Raw genomic sequence first — 23,352 nt, 5'->3', positions numbered from 1 at the left:
TTATGAAGGGGTCAGAATATCAACATATAATAAAAATCCCCAAGAATTATAATTAGGTGTGGGTAAAACTCACAGATTTTCACTCCGCGGAATTACACAAAGTTACATGAAAACTGCGAGGTTCCGCGGAGTACAGACTGCATCCCTATCCATCATTATTCTACACACCATGCCACCTCAGTTTGGACCCAGTTATATGCAAATCTGATGGGAACACTCCAGCCAGAACTGCCAAGCCAGCTAGAACTGAAACCTTCCCAAAAGAAAAATACTGGCCATTTGGTCATGTTTTAAGAGTCTGCATAGGCCTGGACAAAATAATTAAATAGATCTTCATAAAAAAATCATCTGTTTATTTGTAACATCACTATTCTGTTTTCACATACTTTACCTGTCAGTCAGAGATCATTAAAGAAGCGCTAGAGCAGGTTTTAAAAAGCAGTCTTCTTATATTTGCTGTTTGAAGTATGTACTGATAAGGGGGAAAAATACCAACTTTAGGTGATTTTTCTAATATTTGTACCAGCAAGGAAATTATAATACCGGTTGTCCTAGTAGAAACGCAGAAAAGTGGCAAACCTAGTTGCAGTTAAGGCCTAAAGCATTTTTCTAGACACCTTTTCAAGCCATTAGGATTAGGTCTGCTGTTCCTGCACCCAGGAAAACCAGTTTTAAAAACACGTTGCCATTCTGCCCGACTCGTACTGAGGGTACGGTTGTGACCTGGCCATTTTTTTTTCGGCACCACCGATACTTTTAATGTGCCGGCGAACAAAAATGAAGAAAATGACTCAAAGTCGGTAATTTTTCCCCCATATCAGTATATGCTTTAATCTGTAAATGTAAGATGAAAGTACTTTAAATGCCTTCTAGAGCTGCCTTAATGATCACTGACTGATAATTAAAATAAACAAAGACAGAAATGTCATGTTAAACATGAATACAGACGATTTTCAAAAAAGTTCCATTTAAGTATTTTGCCAGAGCCTTCCCATAATCTTAAAACGTGAACAAATGACAGGAATTTTTCTCTGGGAAATTCGGTGGCAACTCTAAATGAGGACCATAGTAGCAGACACTTTTCAAATCATAAGCAGGGGTAAGAGCCATCCTGATGTAATTCACCAAAGCACCAGAACAGTTCATTTAAAATAGATCAAAGCAACACGCACCCAGGAATGAAGGAACTCAATGAGAGCATGTAGAAAGCACATACCTCCTACTGCAGCTTGACAAAAGTTCAGTCAGTCTCGTTGTCCGTTGAAAATGTTTGTTCTCGCTTTAGCCACTAGGTGGCGCGCCCGTACAACCAATGACACATATCGTTCACAAAATTCTCAAGTAGACCTTTCGTTCTAACTCGTTTCTAATTAAAATTGTCAATACAACATTCAGCAATCATTAAATAAATCTTATTTTGCAATTTTTTTAAATTATTTAATATAACTTTACTAAGAAGCCTCCTCTCGATGGCAGCTGTCTGTTACTCTCCTCAGTTCCAGTCTCATTCCTTATAACAGCTTACCTTACAACCATGTTTCCTAGGCAGGCTAGGATTTGGTTTTAGCCTGAGTCTTTTAAAGGTATGCTTTTCCATCTTAGGTGTGGCAGTGTTTCCACTGTGAATCTGCTGGTGGATCTTTCACTCTCAAAGGAATCAATGGAATAAAATGTGCCATCAGGAGTACCTTTGTCAATAATTGCCATCGCTGCATTTATTTCTTAGCCGCGCTCACACTGAAATGGCTGCAATTCTTGTGCTTTTGATAGTTTACTTTCTTCTCTTCAAGGCATCTTTAGATGTGTATATATGGAGCATAGCTGAATGCTCAGGTACTATTCCTGCTATTGTTTTAAAGGGCGCTGATTGACAAGCAGCCACTGGTCTAAACCTGTTCAACCATCTGATTGAACCTTGACGGCTTGGAACCCAAACTTGTATGCAATGCAGTCATTCAAAGGCACAGTGGACACCAGTGGCGGCTGGTGACATTTGAAAGCGATGAGGCGCTAAAGTTGAGTCTTGACTTTAATGTAGCTAGCAAAGTAAGAAAACTTAATGGACAAACGTGCGGTCATCTCCCTCATTTCACCACCCCCAAACATACATTGCATTCACTCACTTCCTCACACTTTTCTTTTGCTTTGTAAATATTTTGACAGGTATGTACCCCCTTCACACGCAAAGCTACTAAGTACAAATGTATGTAGAGTACGGTGAAACAAATGTCTGCTCATATCAGCAGTTCAAAGACAGTTGTAATGGAGGCCCTGGTCTCCAACTTTACTGAAACATCATAGACAAAGAAGAAAATAGGCCAATGAATGGAATAATCTATTTTAGTGTATGGGGCATGGATACACATGAAGCATCAAACTTCTGACTTGATGAATGCCACAACTTTAATGAAGAAATATTGCGAAATGACTCACGTGTACACCGTTGAAAAATCTTGACTGTGTTGTAATATCTTTAGTGTTCAGCTTGGGAAAATATGAACAATTATATATACCTAGCAATGGAACGTAGATAAAAAAGCAATTCAACTTCACTACAAATCTTGCCCAGTCAGGACCGAGCCACAGCATGCTAGTTTTCAACTCAAATATAGCAAATAAAAATGCATATATAAACAATAAATCTTCAACCTCTAGATAAAAACAGATTAAATCATCCTCATATAGGAGATCATGTACTGCTATATTTTAAACGCTGGACCCGATTCACAAAGGTAATCTGAAACAAAAGTCTAACTTTACGACTTTTGGTATTCACAGAGGCGAAAAAAACGTTACAACACATGCTTTTATCCCGCATGCCATTACAACAAAATGGCTTGCTGTAGGGGGTATAAGGTGTTGGATTTAACTCCAACACCATCCCTACTGTTGCACAGACTGGAGTTGGAATAATAAATTGTACTATTCCAAACTTCACCCACCCCGAAAGCAAGTTGGGGTAAAAAAGTGCGTTGTAACGGCATGCAGGATAAAAACATGCGTTGTAACATCATACAACCTTTACAGAGGTCATTTATGAGTTGTAGCTTTACGTCCGCAGTCGGACCAGAATCTCCGGCTTGGGCCGGATGAAGTGGAATCAATGGGCCAGAATGCAATTTTTACAAAAGGAACATCAAGAACGGGCAGGTAAAAGGGTGTGGGAAGACACTACATCACATCCCAGAAAAGTTTGCTCCTTTGCAACAAGGTACAGGCAGTCTCGCTCTATTTCCCTTTTTTTATACATGCTGTTCTCCATAATGGATTTTGCTATGCTCAATATATACGTGTATTTGTAGAATAATTCCGCACATTTTATACACTTTTTTTCAAAGGTAAAACTTCTCAGAATATTTCTATCTTGTTGTCACAGTCTCTTTTGTATAGAGCAGAGTACAAATTGAACCACCCCTAAGCTCTCACCATTTTGTTGGCAGCTGTTGCGTGCCAGTGGGACAGACGATGACTGAGGAGTGTCTCTCCATGGCTTTTAAGCAGTGCAAAGTAAAGGAAACACAAAAACTTTGAGTTATTATCATTTTATGTTTCCGTACTGCTTTGCAGGCGGGCGGGCGGGTGGGTGGGTGGGGCTGCTCAGCACTTGGAGCAGTGCAGGAGAGGAGTGGTTTACCCACTCCTAAGTGCACATACCTGTTTGGCCGGCCCCTCGGGCCACCCAAAACAGTCATGAGCACTTTTCCTGTTCTCCATGCAGGCTACTTTAAAGCTTGTATGGAGAACATGCCCAGGCCCCCATTCCTTGGCTGAGCACTGAACCATAATACTCAGACCAATCACAACACTGCATTGCAGCATTGTGAGTGGTCAGGGGAGCCTGGCTGTGCTTACTGTTCCTCGAGTTCAACAAGGAGAGCAAGAGCAGAGACATGGGACCCAGCGGCAAAGTAAGTGTTTCTTTTCTTTTTTATTATGCACACCCCCTTCCCCCGCATGCCTAGATACGTGCGAGCCATGCCGGCCACCACTTCAGAGGGAGATAAAATAATTTACCCAAGATCAAACATTTTGTGATATACCATGATTAGAACTCTGCTCAATGTTCAGACATTAAACCAAACCTCCACATCATTGCTTTGAGGTGCTCAATATAAGTCCCAAATCCATGACATGCTGTGGTGGAATTTACCCCACACCCTCCTGAAGAAGGACTTAACTCACTCAATATGTCAAACCACATTGAATTTGGCCATGGGGAACTTGTACCAGAAAATATGTCTTTGTTGCTTCATATTGTAGCTGAAATGCATTTATTTGCATAAACATAAAACAAAACTCAAGTGTCACAGTGGTACATATCAGAACACGTCCAATCTCAATGGACAAACACCCTCCATAAAGATAAAGGGAAAAAGAAAGTAAATAGACATTTTTGTGAAGTAATTGTAAGAGCCCATGTACCAGCAAGGTAAGTCACCATAGCTTTCACTGTGGCCATCCAAGCCTGCTCGAGGGAAGAGTGAAGCAGTGAGAAAAGCAATGGAAAAACATGAGTAAAAATGCTAGGAGTACTCTCTCGCTCCTCAGAAAAGCGTCCTCTGGCTCACTGCTGGGACCAAATAATGCACCTATCCCATGGTACACTCAAGGCATCAAAGCCACTTGAAAGATCTTCTCTCCCAGAAACCTTTGAAGAAATAAATTGAAGATGATCCAGAATTGGAGGGATCCTGTGTCCTGGTTCTAAGGTGAGAAGGATTTAAGTTGACATAATAGTACTTTTTTGGAGGCCAGGTTGTGTGGTACAAAATAGCAGAAGATGACAAGAGAGAGAAAATGCGGGCAAGTGTTTAAGAGTGAAAAATGGGGACGAGAAACGTTGAGGAGATATGGATGAGGGGAGATGAATAGCTGAAGCAGGAAAAAGCTCTGAACAATGGTATTTTTTATTTTTTTTAAATATATAATAATAGGCACAGGAAGTCCAAAGTGTTTCTCAGTAGACTGCTGTTTGAGGTATACCACGGCTGACTTCACCCGATGCCTCCTTCTTCCATCACCCTACACTTCCTGTCTGTTAATCTGACACTTGCAGCCTCTGGTTTATCTCTGCTTTCTCCCTTTGTCACTGTTTTTCTTTCTTTCACTCTCTCATCCTTTCTGCTTTTTCTAACTTTGTGTCTCTTGCTCGAGGTCAAAGTCAAATGATGAAAACTAAGTTGTAGTCCTAAAAGCAGAGTGACGGAGCCCACCACCTGCAAACACAGGCACAAATTAAGCACTGGTTGTGTGGAGTAAGGTATGAAGAAAGAATACTGGGCAGTGATTTGCTAAGAGAGGTGGATAAGGGGCAAGGAAGTGCTGCGTGGTGTAGGGTGAGAGGAATAAAAGAACTACTGAGTGGTGTGGGATAGAGTTGCAGTTGCACAATGTGGGTGACAGGTGAGGAAGAGATCAAGAGGGAATAGGAAAAGGGTGTGTGCAGGGTTGGATTGGAATAAAGAATCGGCCCGGGCACGCTAAAAAAAAGTGGCCCATATTTGCATATTGCTATTCCACAAAACACAGCTTCAGCGAAATTTTATTTTAAAAAAAATGGTGGGTGGGGTTTAAAAAAAAAATGCACGGATTATTTCACACTGGTGAAACACAACCGAAAACAAATGAGGCCACTTCTGCTCAGGCCCCCTGCCCCGCTCAATCTGCTTACATTGAAGGGCTGGCCCAGTGAGAGAAAGGGAGTGAGACCTCTGCCTGTTAATAAAAGGGAGGTAATAGAGGCACATCTGCCTACAGAAAGGCCACTCAGGTACCCACTGGGCCGCTGGCTGCATCCGAACACAGACACCGCCCAAATCGGTCCCCCCAAACTGCCCAAAAAAGCAGCCCACAGCTGGAACTGGATACCGGCCCTTCGGGTATTGCCCAAGGGCAGCATTACCAATCCGACCCTGGGTGTGTGATAAGAGGAAAGGGGGAGGGGATGTACTGTTTAATGAATATTACATATTCCTTCTCATTTCCTCCTATGAATGAACCCATTATTTTCCATCCTTCCATCTTGCTTCCTTGCAGAGGCCACCCTGGGGCTCACGAGAGACCAAAGGGAGGCCCAGAGATAGATAGAAAGATAAAGATAGAGAGAGACAAAGAGAGAGAGAGAGAAAGACAGAGAGAGAGAACGAAGCCTTGAAAGAGTGACAGTGAGAAAGAGACACACAAACCTGGCAATGCCAAGAGTGATAACACATTACAGAAACCCAGTATTGCTTTAAAGTAAATAACTTAGAATGGCAATGTATAGGTACTGGGGTTATTGGCTGCAATTGTCCTGAACTATAATATTGCTCAGTTATATCATTCTTTAACCCCTTTGACGCGCATGACAAGGTCAGCTCGTCATGAGCGTTACCTGCACTGCGCGGATGACGATCTGACCTTGTCACGTAACGCGGGATTTTTAAAATCGCAGCGCGCAGCGGGAAAACCGCTAGCGCGCATGCGGTTAAGCAACCACAAGTTGACATCATAGCAAAGAGGGCAGAGGGGGCAGGAGAAACAGAAAAGAGAAAAGGAGGATAAACACTTAGGAGAATGAGAAAGGAGACTTACAGATGGAATTGTCTTCCCCAAGACAGAAGAAAAAGGGCTTCAAAGGTAGCTGACCTTAGGAACAAAAATGAGCAATAACCTGGAGCTGAGAAGTGCAGATTACTTTTCTCTGAAAATGAGGCGAGATTGGGATAAGGATGGCTGGGCCCATCTTTTGTGCCAACTTCCCTGCAAACGGCAATATGGTAGAAAATAGTATGTTTGCAGCTCTCCTTTCCTCACACTGATTACTCCTGTTTATCCAAAAGGTTGTTCTTTGTTCTTTCTTTTCAGTGTCTTTAATCCCGTGAGAGGACAGTTTTTGCATTTACCATTTTTCTTAGCAAGACGTTTGTTATGCCACTGCATTCCCATAAGAGGCCTGTTTCAGGATCAGCCACTCAGCAGAAGAATCCTTCTGAAACACACTAACAGTGTCATCAGTGAAAGCGATTTGTAAATATTCAACAGATTTAAGGCGTTCTTCTTGCACTCCTGGAAGATATTTTGAAAAAAGGTGTTTCTATATTCTATCCTGCTCCTACCAATGTTCAGGGTGAATTTGTAAGTTTGTTTATGTGTTCTTTGCTGGGGCAGAACCATAGATGCTCACATACTGTGCGTGGTTTTGGTGCTTTGCCTTGTTATACAACCAACATCTTTCCAAAAGTTTGTTGTATTTAAGGCCATAAGAGTGCCCAATCATATCAAAACCAAGAATGTTTGGTGAGAGCTGACCTCTGGGTTACTGTGCATTACCAAGGATTGAAAGTAGCGCCTTGAGATCCTAGCGGGTGAGTAGTCGCGCTTAAGAAATACTGATTGATAGTTTGATTCTGCGCTCTATACTGACGGTACCTGGACGTGAGGCATTCTGCCCAGGACAGCAGGAGCGTGTAACATCCTAGTTTGCAAATATTGTAAAGATATAGTATGTTGGTAATCGTAGTATGAACAGAACAATTACAAAACAAATGCCTTAATAGGCTGAAATAAATTCAACAGGTCACATTGTGTTTTGGAATATTCCGTTTGCCAATGATTGTCCGAGAAAATGGAACACAAAATTCGATATCCTGTCAAGTCTACTGCCTCAAAGTACATTAAAAATGAAACATTTAACACTGTTAAATTGCTCTCTATGGGAGCAATTTTGAAACGGTCTCTGGATATGCGTCTGCCCCACCATTCAAAATCTTAGGTCCCCCACACCCCAAGGTTTGGGTCTAGTTGCACTCCTGACTCTTTCACAGCACACTCCAGGGCCAAGCCAGAATTCTCATGTACATCTTTAAGTCTCAAGTTAGCTGTACTATACACACATATTCCCTTTCCACATGTGTTACACTGTGAGCACTTTCTTCGAGCTCTTTCGTGAATGTCATTAATGAATACAAGTATTTAATCCAGTTTAAATTATTTGAACTGAGTCTTAAAACGCTTTAAAAAAATAGGTTTTCCCTTTGGTAGTTATGCTGTAATATGAATGTCATCTAGGCTTTCACAATACATTATTTAATTTGATATTCCCACCCCAGCACTTCGATTCTCTGGGTCAGAATAATCTTCGAATATTTATTTAAAATAGATGTCTACTGGCCCAATGTCACGAGGCTCATTTTCAACCAGTACTGTGTCTTCATCCAACAGCACTAAGCACCTTGGAACTAGTAGGACCGGGCATATAATGAGTCGACTGAAACTACGAGTCCCACAATACTTAGGACCGTTAGCAAAAAAAAAAACATGACTGGCTGAAGTACACCTTCAAGGGTTAGGACCAATTGACAACTCTGGTTTCATACGATGTTGGCCTGTTTCTTCTAAACAGGGGCGTAACACAGGCCCCTGCTGTGCATTGTGTGTGGGGGGCGGGAGAACAATCCTTCCGGGCGCCCCCATTAAGCTAAACACATATGAATATTGATAAAATATTGGATACTCACTGCTTACCAATAAACCATCCGATCCCCAGCAGTGCTCATCATTAGGTGGTGATGGTCTTTTTAAATCAAATCTTGGACGCAGCAATGTCCTCTCGAAGTCTTCTGTGGGGGTGATTTCAGGTGGACAGTGAATTCAACAGTTGATCTGAACTACATTTCCCAGCCTGCCCCACTTCTTAACCCCGGACCACCTGCTCAGCTTGCTGTATCCGGAATAAAGCGTTGCAGGTGTGCATGTGGGAGAAGCACTTCGGGTAGGAGGCTGGAGGTATGTTTGTTGTTTGATTTAATATATGGCTACAGAAAAATTGGCGGGTAAAGGTCTTAACTGTGTTCACACCAAGTGTTCTGGTAAAATTACGAGTGATTCCGTCGTGATTGTAACTACGCGTTAAATGAGAATAAATAGTCGCGTGCCGCTTTACTTAAAACGGTGCATATTGTGCTCGACGATATTGTACTGGTTATTTAATTGATTCGGTGAATATAAATGAGCATTGGGGTTCCAAACTTTTTTTTAACACTTGTTCCCCGCACGTCGAAACCTCAGAGAGCGCGCGTAACTAGCTCGTCGAGTGCTGTTTTTGCTATGACAGTTGTAATCCACAGTTCATAATGGAATACAAAAAGACTGCGAGAACCAAGTCAAGACGACCAGTACCAGAATCAAAATAAGAAAGGCACGACTGGACTGGTTCTTCTAAAGAATCATGGAATTGAGAAACTGAACGCCCCTCCGTAGCTGTTCCAGTTACACCCCTGACATGCTGCCTAGCCCCTGCCCTTTGACCTCCGAATAAGGCTGTGTAGTTTATTAGGAAGAGCAGAGTAACACTTTTCCAGCAGGAAAGGCATTGGCGGTATCAGTTTTCAGATTATAAGTCTGGCTCCTGGAGATGGCGAGTGACGTGTAAAATAGACTTAATGAGGCACATATGATTATGGACATTCAGACCTGCCAACTTACACGGTGCCACTGTGTCACACGATATCGCAATGTTGCTACTGTACCCTGTGAAGAGATATCACATGGTGTGACCAGGAACCCCCATGCATAAAGGAGGCTGCACCTCATTGATGGAGGCTCTGAACAGTGGAAGCCCATCGGGGGATTTGGAACCTCTCTGAACCTAGGGTGACCCCCCCCCCCTCACCCTGGGTCATTACAGGCATCCTCTCTAGGTCAGAACTACCCACCTACAAATCACTGGTTTCTAGCGTTAGTATAATTAGTTTTATTGAAGCAGGAAATACTACAACACCCAGAAGGCATTTGCATTGTCGCACAAGTTTGGGACCGGAAGTAGTATTAGTAATCACCGGGAGGGAGGTGTTCACCCTACACGAAACTAAAGCAGCTGGCTCGGAAGCTTTCATTAGTGTTTTTGCGGGAGGTTATGAGGGGCTCTTCAGACTGTGCTGAAGGCCTTGTCTTCCTTCCAGACCCCACCACCTTCAAGGCCCCTCCTTCTCATCTCTCAGTGGACATATGTTGAAGGGTAGCTGATCTGGTCATATGTTATTAATATTGTGCAGTGTATTTGAAGTGCTGGATAGATTGAAGCAATTGGGAAATGGCAGGTATACATGATTCTGTGGCACCGGATGAAGGTTGTTCGTACCCCAAACAGTGGCGCTGATGGGTGTTGGGTGCTCGCGGGCTGAGCCGCTCACACTTTTATGCAGGTTGGCTTGTTAGGTCTGTTAATAAAGCTAGTACTAGCAAAGGGGTACCTTAGCCTGTAGGTTGGCGGGGCTACCATCCACTGGATCAGAAACGAGCTGTCGGGCGTGGTGACATACCAGCAGACCCAACAAGGGTGAGTAGTGTTGAGAGTACTGTAAGACAGTGCAACCTTTCTTTCTCAACTGCTCGCTCGGATCTGAGCAGCGGAAGCCCGGTGGGGCCGGGAAGGATCACTCAGATGTGGGGACTGTTGCAGGCAAGCCTGCACACTCCACAGGAGATCAAGCATCCATGGCCAACCACATAAAGGTAGTTGGTTATCTAGAAGGTCCTTGAGCTCTGTTCTCTGTGCAGCCTATTTAAAGGAGCCACAGCACTCGGGGTGGAGATCCAACGTCCTTCTCAAACCCAGAAGTGGACAATGGGTCAGAAAACACATGATTTCTCTCTACAGAGCAGATGAGGTACCTTTACATTTACTGGTAGCATTTGGTAGGGTTAAAAATAGTACCATGACCATCCTCCTCGGGACTTCGGGTGAATTTGTTGAGGGTGTGGATTTCGTTGTCCTAGGTGTCATCCAAGTCGAGGCTTGGACCCTTGTTTTTTGGTTTGAGTGTGTGAATTGTGATGCATTATGATGACTATATGCTCTTTATTGCCCCTTTTTTTCTGGCCGGATTGATGCAAATTCTTCTTGTGGCTGTTTATTCGCTGCCTTTTGACTTATTGAATAGAGATGCTGTAGGAATGTAGGATCCTTCTGCATGGTTACCCCCACTTTTTGCCTGGTACTAAGCTGGTTTTTGACCAGTCTGACTGGGATCCTGCTAATCGGGACCCAAGTCGATCTGCTTTCTCCTTAAACTGTTATGCTATGTACTTGGGTACACTCCAGATTGGATACTGGGGTACCCTTGTCAGTCCCTAGTATGTGGTACACACGTACCCAGGGCATAGGTACCCCAGAGGCCTCCCAATGGCTGAAGCATGTATTATGCACCACTTACTTTAGATATAGGTTCACTGTCTCTAAAGGGTCACTGCACTTAAAACCTATGTCACCCCTATAGCAGGCCTTACCAATCCTGAAGGCAGGGTGCTTGGTTCTAAGGGAGAGTGTCTTAGCATGAGCTGAACTCCCCTGCAGCCTACAGAGTCCGTTCTCCCGGGTTCTCAGTGATACAGCCATAAGCGACATATAGAATGGCACTATGCGACCGCGTACTGACTAACTCTAAAGTGACTGAATCAAACCCTATTGTGTTTGGTATCAAACATGTTGGACTCCTACCCCCACACCAATAACCTGTGTGGGAGGTATGATTTCACGCCTCCGAGGCAAGCTTTGTGGGGTTCCTGGTATTCCCGATACCAGCCTTCTAGTCCCGGACAGCACAAAATGGTTGCTGCCGGCCAGAGACACTTTTCTGCCCTCCTGCTGCTGATCCAAGTTCGAGCTGGCAAAGGCAGAATAGGCATCCTGTCACAGGGAGGTGTGACCACCTCCCATATAGGATTTAGTGTTTTAGACCTGGGTTGGTTTGCTTGCCAGCGACAGTCTGGATGAGGGGCACATTTGGTGTCCCTGTGCATAGTTCTTCTCAAACCAGTCCTGGGAGCTGCTGGCTTCAGCTCTGGTGCAAAACTGGACAAAGTACATGGGAGTAACCTCCAGACAGTCCAGACCCTCCCCTAGGAGGGTCCCCTGCATATGACCAACCCTCTCCTGTGGGTACAAAAGGGCTTACCTGGCTGTAGGACTCTTGATTCGACGTGGACAAGATTCTGAACCAGAAATCACTCACCTTTTGACTGTCTGGACACTCTGGACTTCGTTTGGGCCCGACCCAGTCTCCCTCTCAGTCCAAAGCATTGCCCATGCACCATACATGTTCCGTTCAGGACCTGTGGGTTATCAAGGACAACCAAAGAGATCTCCATTGGGGGTGAAGGAGTCACTCCCCTGCATTTGCAGGCACCACATCACGACTGAGCGGTCTGCTGCTCCTGAGCTCCTATGGACTCCGAAGGCTCCAGCAACACAGGAGGTGGGTTCCTACATCCCTCTAGGTCCAAGCTGCCTTCTTACCAAGTTTAAGGTCGGAATCCCTTGTGGGGGCTGCAAAACCTGTAACCCTGTTCACCGCATTCATTTGCAAGTGCTTCTTCTTGGTGTTTCCTGAGCAAGTGCATTGGGCTCCCAGTAGCCCCAACCTCTGGCACCATTTCCTATCAAGAACTCTCGTCTCCTCACGCATAGTGCTCCGTGGGCTGCTGTTTGGTGAAATCGCTTGAGGTCCTCTTGCGACTCTTGTGCCTCTGGGTTGTGAGTCCACTAGAGGGTCAACTTTGCTTTTCTTGGGCTCCCCTGGTTGCGCAGGCCAGCCCTGACTCCCCTTGCTGTGGTGAGTCTCCTGGACCTTGCTGGTCCACATCGTAACCTTCTTTGACCTTCTGTGTGGGTTGCCATTATCAAGGCTTGTTGGTGCTCCTGCCGCACACCGACCCCTCAGTACTTGACATCCTTTATGGGACAGGTTCTATGTAGCTCCTGGTCATCCTCTATGTCTCTTGGTCCCAGTGGCTGCAGAGTCAAGAACCCCCTCCACGCTCCTGAAGCACCGGACATCGGTGGGCATTCATCCACCAAGCCCCTGGTCACTCCTGTGTGACCCAGACTCTGTCCTCTCTGCTTTCGGGTACTCTTCAACCTGAATCCACCTTTAGATTCCAACTGACACTTTTCTTCCTTCCAGCAGTGTCTCTTCTTCAAAGGCCTCCATTGAGATTGACAGAGGTTTCTGACGCCTCTTCAGACCTATGCATCCGGCTCCCCTGGGATAGGTAACTCTGGCACTACGGTATCCACGGGTGTGGTGGCTCTCAAACTTCCTAACTTCCACTGGGTTTCTAAGAAGTCCACTGGGGAAGGGTCCTTAAACTCTAAAACTTCAACCGCGATTTTCCCCTAGAATTGTATGGAGCACAAGGTAGTGTTCCTACACTGCACCTAGGGTCCCTACTGACTCCCCTTGGGTGGTTCCTTTGGGTCCCAGTGATTCTACCTCCTCTAGACACCATCTTGACTAAAGTCATGGTTCTCATACCACTATTTTAGTATATGGTTTGGTTCCCCAAACCCCCCCCTGCGGGGGGACCATTGTGTATTTGTGCTATTTACTATTGTTTCTGGCTACAGTATTGTGTGCTTTGAGAGTATCATCGTGTAGAAGATACTGTATCGTACTAGTGTTTTTAATAAATACATATTTTTATACCTACTGTTTGATTCTCCTTTCATTTAACCAATACTATACGGTTACATTCTGGTTAAACAAACTGCTTAACATTCCTTCAAGACTAAGCCTGAATGGTGCTCTCCACAGCTACCACTTGGATAGATTTCTAAGGTTATCTTTGACGTCTTAAATCACCATAAGGGTTGTTTGGACTGCTGCAAGATGCCCACTTCAATTAGTGGACAGCATATACCAGTCTAACTTCTCACAGATGCCTTGCAGAGACAGAGAGCATCACAGGTTGCAGGATCATTCTCATAGGCTGTTTTAAATTACATACATATTTATCCCCAGGTTGGTGATTGCAGATGAGGCCTAATAGCCTTCACTCCTTTTATTCAATTAATGCAGCATTTTTTTGCTATCCTCTTCTGCTCTGTTTCTGCACTTGCTCTGACAGCAACTTGCCAGGTTGCACAACCAGATACAATGCTGGATACACCTGGGTTATAAGTGGGTGTTTTCTGTGCATAGTGGTCCGTGGTCACAATTTGAGTTATAAAAACTGCTAATATAGAGTCAATCTCTTGCAATTTAGAGATGTACAATGTTGTCTGTATGGTCTCTGTGAGTTTGTCCACAACGCCGTTGGCTTGGCTATATCATGAAGGAATGTATGCTTGATGCCAAGTTGCTCTAAATGTCCTTGGAATTCTTTTTATTGGAACTGAGGGATGTTGGTTTTATTTACTTCTTGGGGCAGGTGTGACCAGTACTACTTGAACATAAGTCAATTTCAAATTCTTTAGTTATGGATACTGGAAGTGTGCATCTATCCTCACCAATAGTTGACAGTCTGTGTTGGGCGATAAAAGGTGAGACTAACTTAGCTCATGGCTTTAGGTTTTGTTTTGCTGCTGAAGGAAAGTGTTTTATTTTTTCCCCCTGGAATCTGATGATTGGCAAAGCCAATCCCTTGCTGTCTTTTCGCCTACCAAGAGGACCTCTTAAAGGAGCCATACGTGTCCCAGATTTTGTTTATACCTCTGCTTAATTTCCTGTGCCAGCTAGGTGAACAGCCTCTTAAAGAAGAGGGAAAAATGGTCTAGGGTGTAGACAGAAGAGTCAGTCAGTCAAGAATCTTTATTCGATAAAAGCACATAAATATACATAAGAACACCTTAAAAAGAAAAAAAAAAAAAAATATATATATATATATATATATATATATATATATATACACAAATTAAAACCTGATTACATGTTATATAGATCCCGACTCATAAATATACAAATAAGTTAAAAAGGTTTTACATGGTCCATAATCAAGCCAATCCTCTTGTTTTCCTTAATCTTAGAGACCTTTAAAAAGTTCATTACACAGAATAATGTGTGGGGTCATTCGCTCTTTGCAAGAAGAGCAATGCCGTTTTAGCATGTGTCAGCTTAGCTTGTTTTAAAATACCCACCAAGAAGCTACGCCTAGGTATAGCATAAAAGGGGCACAAAAGTAAAAAGTGAAGGGTGTCCTGCGGAGACCTATTGTCGCAGCCGCAGGCACCCTTCTGCTCAACTGATGTTGTAAAACCTGGTGGGTCAGCTGGCAAATTAGGTAAAAGATTAAGCCTAAAGTGGGACATTAGGAACCTCTCCTGAGCATTGTACATAACACTGAGATACTGTTCCATGCCCTCTGTGGACTTCACAAGGTCATATGCAATTACTGAGCATTTGGTCCCTTCAGCTGCTTCTCTCCGGGTGGCTCTCCAATCCAGAAACGCTCTCTTAATTTTAAGTTTGTCTCTAGGTAAGATAGCTGTGGGGTTTGTGAAAAGGTCCTTCTGGTTTAGATCTTCAAAGATACTTTTCACGTATTTCAGCCATGCTATTTCCAGACCTTTTTCCCTATCCAGACAGTCTCTTAGAATTTGTCTGCGTAATGCTGCCTCGGGGTTTGGACAGATTTTTATCCATGCCAAAACTGGTCTGAGCTTGACTAGGTCTTCAATATATGGCATCCCTAATTCCCTGTGAGCAATTACAGTGGGGGTGCTCCGAGGTATTTTCAAAATTGATCGCAAATAATTGTTTTCCTCCCGCTGTAATTGATCAACATTAACAAAACCCCATACTTCGGAGCCATATATAACTTTGGAGCAGCTTATTGAACTGTACAAATTCATGATTTGTTCAGGATACCAGCGACCCAATCTACGCCCGTAACCTGCAATGGCCCCATTAGCGGCTATCATTTTACTGCATCGATCTTCCACCAGAGAATCAAATTTGAGTGACCCGTCAAATAACAGTCCAAGATAGGAAAAAGACTGTACCTTTTCAAGAGTGTGATACCCTATTCTAAAGGAGACATTTTTGCATGGTTTTGTGCCAGCCAACAGAAGAGTCAGCAAGACTAACTTGCTCCCCTCTCACATTCCGAGGGATGTCATGCTTCATCATAGGGAGGTTGCTACTCATCGGGCTGTTTTCCCCCTTCTCTTCTCTAGGAACAGTGACCCCTCTTTTTGGAGAATACTTTGTGTTGGAGCACAGGCACTGGACCTTTTTTCGCTCGCTCCCAGTGCCCCCCACCTTCTTTTTTGTTAATGTTGAACTGTCTCTTAAGCCAGCAAGATCAGTGTGATTATTTAATTGGCCTTCAGACTAGGCTTAAATCTAACGCACATGACTCCTTTTTTTTTTTTTTTTTTTTTTTTTTCTTTTTCTGATATTCAAAAGAGATTACAATCCCTGTTTTTCTTCTAAGTGCCCTGGTTTTCCTCTAGGTACTTTCTGTGATAAAACCATAGAGCTCACAGCCCCACCTTCCTGAAGAACTCAGTGCTGGGAATGAAGATGTTACACTTGCTGTTTTGTGATAACCACCTGTCTTTTAGTGGAGCCGTCTTAAATATAGTTAGAGTAATTTAGTATGGGGGTCGCTTGAACATTCAGGAGTCACTGGACCAGACTAGGTGCCAAATGGAATTACCCTTGTGACGCAGAAAGTAGCCTGCCAGTAACTAGCTATGAGCTGACATTGACCCCTTTACTAAATGCATTTCTGGAGAATTTGGCACTGCATGAGAATACATGGTGTAGGGTTGGAATTTGTGCAAAACGCACACACTCTCTGACACTCTACCGAGACATGCGTTCTCTGGCCAGGCTCTTGACAAACTACACTGGCTGCTGCTGAGCAAAAAAAATCCTTTAAAGCCTCTGCCATAAAATCTTTAATGGCAAATGTCACCGGCATATCTTCACTTTAGTGGAACCCTACCGACCCAGTTGAAGGCCTGTGTTGACGTGCACCGCTTTGGCGGCGGCCTCTGTTACGAAAAGAACCCATATGGGTGGATGCTTCTTTGGTTTCTGTGCCTCAAACTTGTGGAACATTCTGCCCCTTCACCGGAGACAAGTAACTTTAGAAACCACTTTCAGGAAGAATCTTAAACCTGGTTGTTCAGGCTGACCTAATTCGGTATTGTCAGGCTGCTGCTTTACCTATTTTTTGCTCCCTGCTCATTCTTGGTTTCTTTTAGGTAGTTTTTCTTTACCGATTCACTGTTGATGTTCTAGTAGGGCAATCCTAGCGTTGAGACGCTCCTTTTGGAGTAACCATTTCTATTTAGAAATTAGTGCTCCTTGCTTCCCCCTTCCTCTGAATCTGTGTCTCTTTTCCACTACCAGCGCTTGGACGCCCTCGGGCAACAGTCACGCTCTACAAAACCCCTTCACTTCACCTCACTTCACTTCACTTAAATCTATAACAAACCGTTAATATTGTTGGACTGGGTTGGTCCTGATTAAGGTTAGATGACTAGTTAGACAATCAAATACGAGCTGAAACAGGTTGACCTGGGCAAGCTGAGGTCATTCAGCTACCGTAGATGTCCCATCTTTGTTTTTATATGTGTCAAGGGTACTCCTAATAATAAAACTGCATTACTCAAGTGATCGCTCATAGGCATTTTTTTTTTTTTTTAACCTTCCTTTCCTGCTCCCGGACTTGATGAAGAAGCATGCCATACAGAAATATTTGTGAGAGTCTGTCTAAAAACAGCAAGTTTGCCTCTCAATAACAGAGGCTCCATTAAAGAGGTTACCTCTCTTTTTTTGATATTCTGTACATCCTTTACGACTTACCGTTCCTCACTCCCTCCATATGGTAAGGAAGTTATTATGCAGCCTTTAACTGCGAAGATTGACATCTTGTCCACTGAGTGTTATGGCATTAGTACTGATGTGAGCCATGAGGGTGATGCATGGTCATTGCATTTACGTAGCCCTTCCTACCATTGACTGGGCATTGAAGAGGTGGCGCCACGGCTAGGGCGACTGACTCTGGAATCTGGGGATCACGGTTCGATCCCCGGCACCCGCAGCCAATTAGCCCAGCACTGTGTGACTCTGGGCAATAGCTTGCTTAATCTTCCCGACGGCCCCCAGCGCCTAGAGACCCTCACGGGTGATTGTGCGCTTTACAAATGTGGGTTGTTGTTGTTGTTTCGCTCACCATGCTGCTCTGTATCCCAAGGTCAGTGGCTTTTGCGAAACCTATTGTGATCAGTCTTTTGTGTGCTTAAGGAAGCTCCAGTTTAGGAGTGGTGGATTTGAATAATAGGAGTTAGGTGTAATCTTTAGTGGGAGACGGGGCATGTGAATTGTTAGGTGTAATCTTTAGTGGGAGACGGGGCATGTGAATTGCTAACGCTCCAATTTGCTAAATCAGAGCTGAGACGTGTAAAAAAGTTTTTCTAGTGTAGGAAACCTATTTTAGTGACTTGGAACGAATCAATAAATGGGATTAGTATGGCTTCTGAATAGATATTTGGAAGGTGCTTGTTTTGTCATCCCTTTCAAATAGTGTTTCCAACTCTGATCTACCAATGGTTTGCGACTGTAATTCTGTTTGCAAACCACTGACTGGTTACCAACTCCCAAATTGGGTTAGTTCGCCTATGGGAATCGCGGTGGCACCTTCAGGAGGTCCAGGGACCACTACATGCTCTCACTGAAGTTTTCCAAAACAGAAAACTTTTTATTTTTAAAGCAGCTGGAGTTCCTTCCTGGAAAGCGATCACAGGACTCCAACCCTGTGGTTAGAGCCAATCACATTGTGGCCTTCCTAATTTATATTAATTAGGCAGCTCCTTCTTTGACTACCGCCTTGTGTTCCTGGAAATGATTTTGTATCCGCTGGGGCCAGTGGTTGCAAAGGCAGTGCCAGGGGTCGCAAGCAACAAGCCAGGGTTCGCAGCTGCTAAATGACGTCCATGAAAAAAGTCCAAAAATAGGACAAAATATGTTGGTTTGCGGGCTGCGCTCTACATCTTGTAGTATTACTGCTAACTATGAAGAATGTTTATCAGTATTGAAATGTAAAACTTAACAAGTCTTGTGGCACAAATACAGTGACCATTAATGTGGAGGAATCTATCATTAATATTTAAAAGAACAGTGCCTGTAGCTTTTAGTTGATGTTTTTTTGGTTAGATAGGAGTGCATGGCCTTAAGTTTACACTTGTAATTTGTACTTGTAAAGCGCACTAATACCCACCCCAACTGGGGAGTTCTGGCGCTGTAGTACATTGGATTGCCAGAGTGGATACTTTTGTTTTTAAAGAGCCACTTAAATGTTTTTTTGCTAAATGAATAATTTTGTGGGGTTTACTCTGTAAATGGCCTATTTTTACCCTGCCACGTACTCTTAAATAACAATCTAATGGAGGAAATTCTCTATCCTCTCATTACCTTTTTTTCCGCACTGCCAGCAGTGCCTTTTAATTTACATATGACCATGTTCTGATCTCCCTGCACAGTTTAGCAACCCCAACAAAAGTAATTAGCCCGTCTTGTAATCTTTGAAAACAACCAAAAAAGCTGTACGCTTGTTTGTCATTATTTATGTATACACACCAGAAACCACTGTCATTGAAAAATGTTTAATAACAGTAGTGCGCAACTAATTGCAGTAACACATTATTAGTATCACAAGGGCAGTGATTTCACGTACCGGTATACAACTCTACCAAGATGGATGAAACTGGTGTACAGCATAATGTGCTTAGTTAGGCATTTTAACAAAACCAAAGAGGAAGATGGACGGAGTGTTGAACATTGCAAGCACCCCCCCCCCCCCCCCCCCCCAGTCAAATTATCTGGGTTTAATCCATCATCATTCTTTAGCTCACTCCGCCACCCCAGTTCAGACATGGCTATATGCAAATAGATCAGTTGACTGGAGGTGAGTGCCTGCAATGTTCAACACTCCGGCCATCATCCCATTTGGTTTTGCTAAATTTGCCCTAAGTTGGCAGGGTATTCCCAGACGTGTGTCCCTTGCTCACTTTGCCACTGGATTCAAGATATCCTGGCTGATGAGGGTTATGAACCCGAAACCGGTCCTAGGATGTTTGTTTCCGTTCCAGGAAAGACCTGGCTTGGCAGTTCGGGCTGGACTGTTCCCAAGGCACAGGGTCAGACTGATTTGCATATGGCCATGTCTGAACTGGGGTGGGGAAGTGAGCTCAAGAATGATGATGGATTAAACCCAGATCAGTTGACTGGGGGTGAGTGCTTGCAGTGTTCAACACTCTTGTCAATCATCCCCTTTGGTTAGGCCTCTGAACACGACTCTGCCAGCAAACTTGAATCTGGCGTCTTTTAGCAGTTGTGTTGGCATCATAGAGCTTTGAGTAGGGGTGTGGAAAAAGAATGCAAGGGCCTCCGCTTGGACCATACCAAAATAATCCTAATGATAATTTTACATCTATACTTTAGGTTCTTTATCTATGCTTTTAATGTTGCAGGTGGCTCCCAGTTCTGCAGTTGGCATCAAAATTAGAAGTGCGGCCCTCGCCCTCTCCAATTGTAGGGGAAACCATTGTGTTCTTCGCTTGAATTGCAGACACTTTTTACAACTTGTCAAGATGGCCTCTGCAGCTCAGTCACCGCCCTGTCGTTCAGATGAAGATTTCTACTGCCCTATATGTCAAGAAGTTTTTCAGACTCCTGTGAAGACTCTAGCCTGTGATCACGTGTAAGTAAATTGACGCCTGTGAAACATTCATTTTTATCAATCTCTTTGCAGTTTCTTGTCGGCTTCTTGTCTTCGAAGCCTATAAACTGCAGTTTTGAATAGCTAACTTCTATGTGAAACTAGGCAGTGTTCTATTGGCTTGAACAAAGTTGTGCTCATGTGACAAATTTTAGACTGGTCTAGATCTTGAAAGATTTCCTCTCCTAAAGGGGACCAGCGAATCTCATGCACCCAGTAACAATAATAAAATCATACCTTAAATTGAAGCATCCTTAAAAAGCCTATGTCAATGATGTAATGCAGTTTCTTTAGAAAAGGAAAGATTAACCTGTTTCTGACAGATCCCCTAATTGGCCCCATTAATTTATCACTAGTTGGAACTTTGCGATGCCCATATTTGTCAACAAAAAACTTAGGCAAAGGACTTTCAGAGTCACACTTCTATCTAGCCATGTTGACATCCTTAATGACTGTGGCTAGCCACTTTTAAACCAATGGAATGAGAAGCAATGAAAGTGTTTTACCATAAACATATATTTGTGTTTTTCAAAAGTGTAATTTACTGATCATATTCTTTTTGTTCCATTGTTGGGACTCAGTCTGGCTATTGTAGCACCCAGTGCCCCATCTCGGTGTCCATTTTACCATATATTTTCTGCAAGGCTTCCTTGTGAACATAGCATTGAGAAATTGTGGCCTAAACATTTAATTATCATGAAATTGTCGTTTTCCCCATGCAACGATCTTGAGGGCAATTATGAGCATGGCTCAATACATTTTGTGTTCTAAATTACACTGCCATGTTTATATCAGTTTGAGTTTTTTGTTTGTTAATGGCAACTCAATTCCACACAAACCATGATTGGTGATAGCTTGTTCCTCTTTAAAGATTTGTTCCTCTTTAAAGATTTTAATATTTAATCTATTTACTAATAACATTTACTTTTCCCTTCACCAAAAGTATCTTTCAGTCCACCATCCGCATTGAACTTGAAGCCCCGGTTTGAGTTTCACGGCGCTTTCAAATATGGCCCCTCTTTGTTGAGCAGCCGGGTTATTGCTGTGGGTCCTACATTTATTGTATATAGCTCAATAAGTCTTGCTTTCAACTTTGTATTTAACAAGGTGTTTTTAGGATTTGAGAAGGAAATGTGACTTTACTTGATTTATGTTCATGGTCTTGTCGGAACGATACCCATTTTTCATGTCCATCTCTGCAGAAATTAGGAAAGTCCTTGGCAAACAACCTAGTGTTTTGTTTTTATGGATGTAAAGCCTATCTGGACTTTGTGGAAGAGAAGCTAGGAGGCAGGAAAAATAGGGAATCTACACGTCTGAACCCAAGGCACTGAAGAAATGCTTGGGATCTTTGAATGGTTTATGTTCAGAGCAACAACAGACAGAATGGAAATGGGTGGCGGGGGCTAGAATTGGATTATTGGAAGGAAACCTCCACCTGTGATTGGTAAAATCATGACTTTGGATCTTGCATATCTTATTGTAATGAAGGAGCCTTTTACAGAATCTCTTTCGTTTGTCTATTCTAGAGCCTTTTACAGAATCTTTCGTTTGTCTATTCTAGAGACATTCCAGAAGACTTATTACAAGTTAGCTGGGAAGAGATGTATGGGATTTACTAGAAAATGAGTTAATGGAATACCATTATGACAAGCCATTTCACCTAAACGGTTTACTGGAAATTTGCAGGCCAAATTGCATTTATTATGTAATAAAAAAAGTTTCTAGAATGTCCCTTTTTTTCAAAATTGGCTTTTCGATGCCTAATTTTTTAAGATGTAATTTTAGATCTTACTTTGAGACATTTTTGTGGAAGGCATTTCTTTCAGTGCTTTACTTAAGGGGGACATTGTTTCAGATTTTGTATCTTTTATACAAATAATTTGAATGATTTTAATTTGTTGCCCCCTCACCAACCCTAAACACTATCCATAATTGATCCCTAAAAAACAAAACCCTCACCATGCCCACACTCCGCCCATCCCAGAACCTTGAAGGCCTTTCTACCCCTAAACTCCCTGAATCCTAATGGCCACTCGCTGCACCTAAACCACACCCACCCCTGCCCCCTAAACTTCAGTCATCCTTTAACTTTTAAAGCACTTTCTACCCTCAAACTCCATTCATGCCTGAACCATTAAACTTCTCCCTAGCTCTAATTTCGACCCATCTGGACCCCTAAAACCCCTTTATACGCTTACACACCAACCATCCCTGAACCCTTAAGAGCTCTCACCACCCCTAAACTCCACCCATCCCTGAACCCTAAAAATAACCTTCACCACCCCTAAATACTTATCCCTTGCTCTTAAAAAAACCTCTAGGCACCCGTACCTGAGTCCTTAAAACCCTTACCACCGTAAGCTCCACTAATTCCTGAACCTTAATACACTTTGTCTATAAAGTTCCCTTGACCCCTAAACCCTCTCATCACCTCTAAACTCCAAACATTCCTGAATTCTAAAAACTCTTCACAATCCCTGTAAACTCTACTAATAACTGAACTATTAAACACTCGCCAGCCCTAAATTGCCATCCATGATGAACCTCTACACTCAAGCAAGCCTAAAAACCCTTACCACCCCTAAACTCCACCTGTCCCTATCACCTTTCTTCACTTCGACTCCACTGACCTCTAAAAATACTCTCATTACCCCTAAACTACATCCACGCTTACGGTAAATCTGGAATTTTCCTTAACATTCTTTCCTTTTTAAATGTTTTGATGCATTTGTATTTTCCTTAAAATTGTTTTTCTGGGCTTTGGTTTCCTTCAATGTAATTTCTTTGTATTGAATTTTTCCATTACTTCACATACATCTGGGAAGAGACGTGAACCACAGGGCAGTAAGCTGGACCTGT

The 23,352-nt window shown here is 43.1% G+C and overlaps 1 protein-coding gene across 1 annotated transcript in view; it reads left to right on the top strand.

The window, feature by feature from the left end:
• Nucleotides 1-8,649: 8,649 nt before the first annotated feature.
• Nucleotides 8,650-23,352, top strand: part of LOC144827308 (E3 ubiquitin-protein ligase RNF138-like) — a 62,490-nt gene continuing 47,787 nt past the window's right edge. Inside the window, exons 1-2 of the mRNA XM_078685677.1 lie at nt 8,650-8,766; nt 20,243-20,472. Of these exons, the coding sequence (XP_078541803.1) occupies nt 20,363-20,472 (110 nt within the window). The 5' untranslated portion in view covers nt 8,650-8,766; nt 20,243-20,362. The remainder of the gene's footprint in view (nt 8,767-20,242; nt 20,473-23,352) is intronic.

This window comes from Lissotriton helveticus, chromosome 4_1 (assembly GCF_964261635.1).
Source record: "Lissotriton helveticus chromosome 4_1, aLisHel1.1, whole genome shotgun sequence".
Taxonomy (NCBI): Eukaryota; Metazoa; Chordata; class Amphibia; order Caudata; family Salamandridae; genus Lissotriton; species Lissotriton helveticus.
Note: the sequence above shows the minus strand (reverse complement) of the source record. Positions and strands in the feature narration are given on the sequence as shown.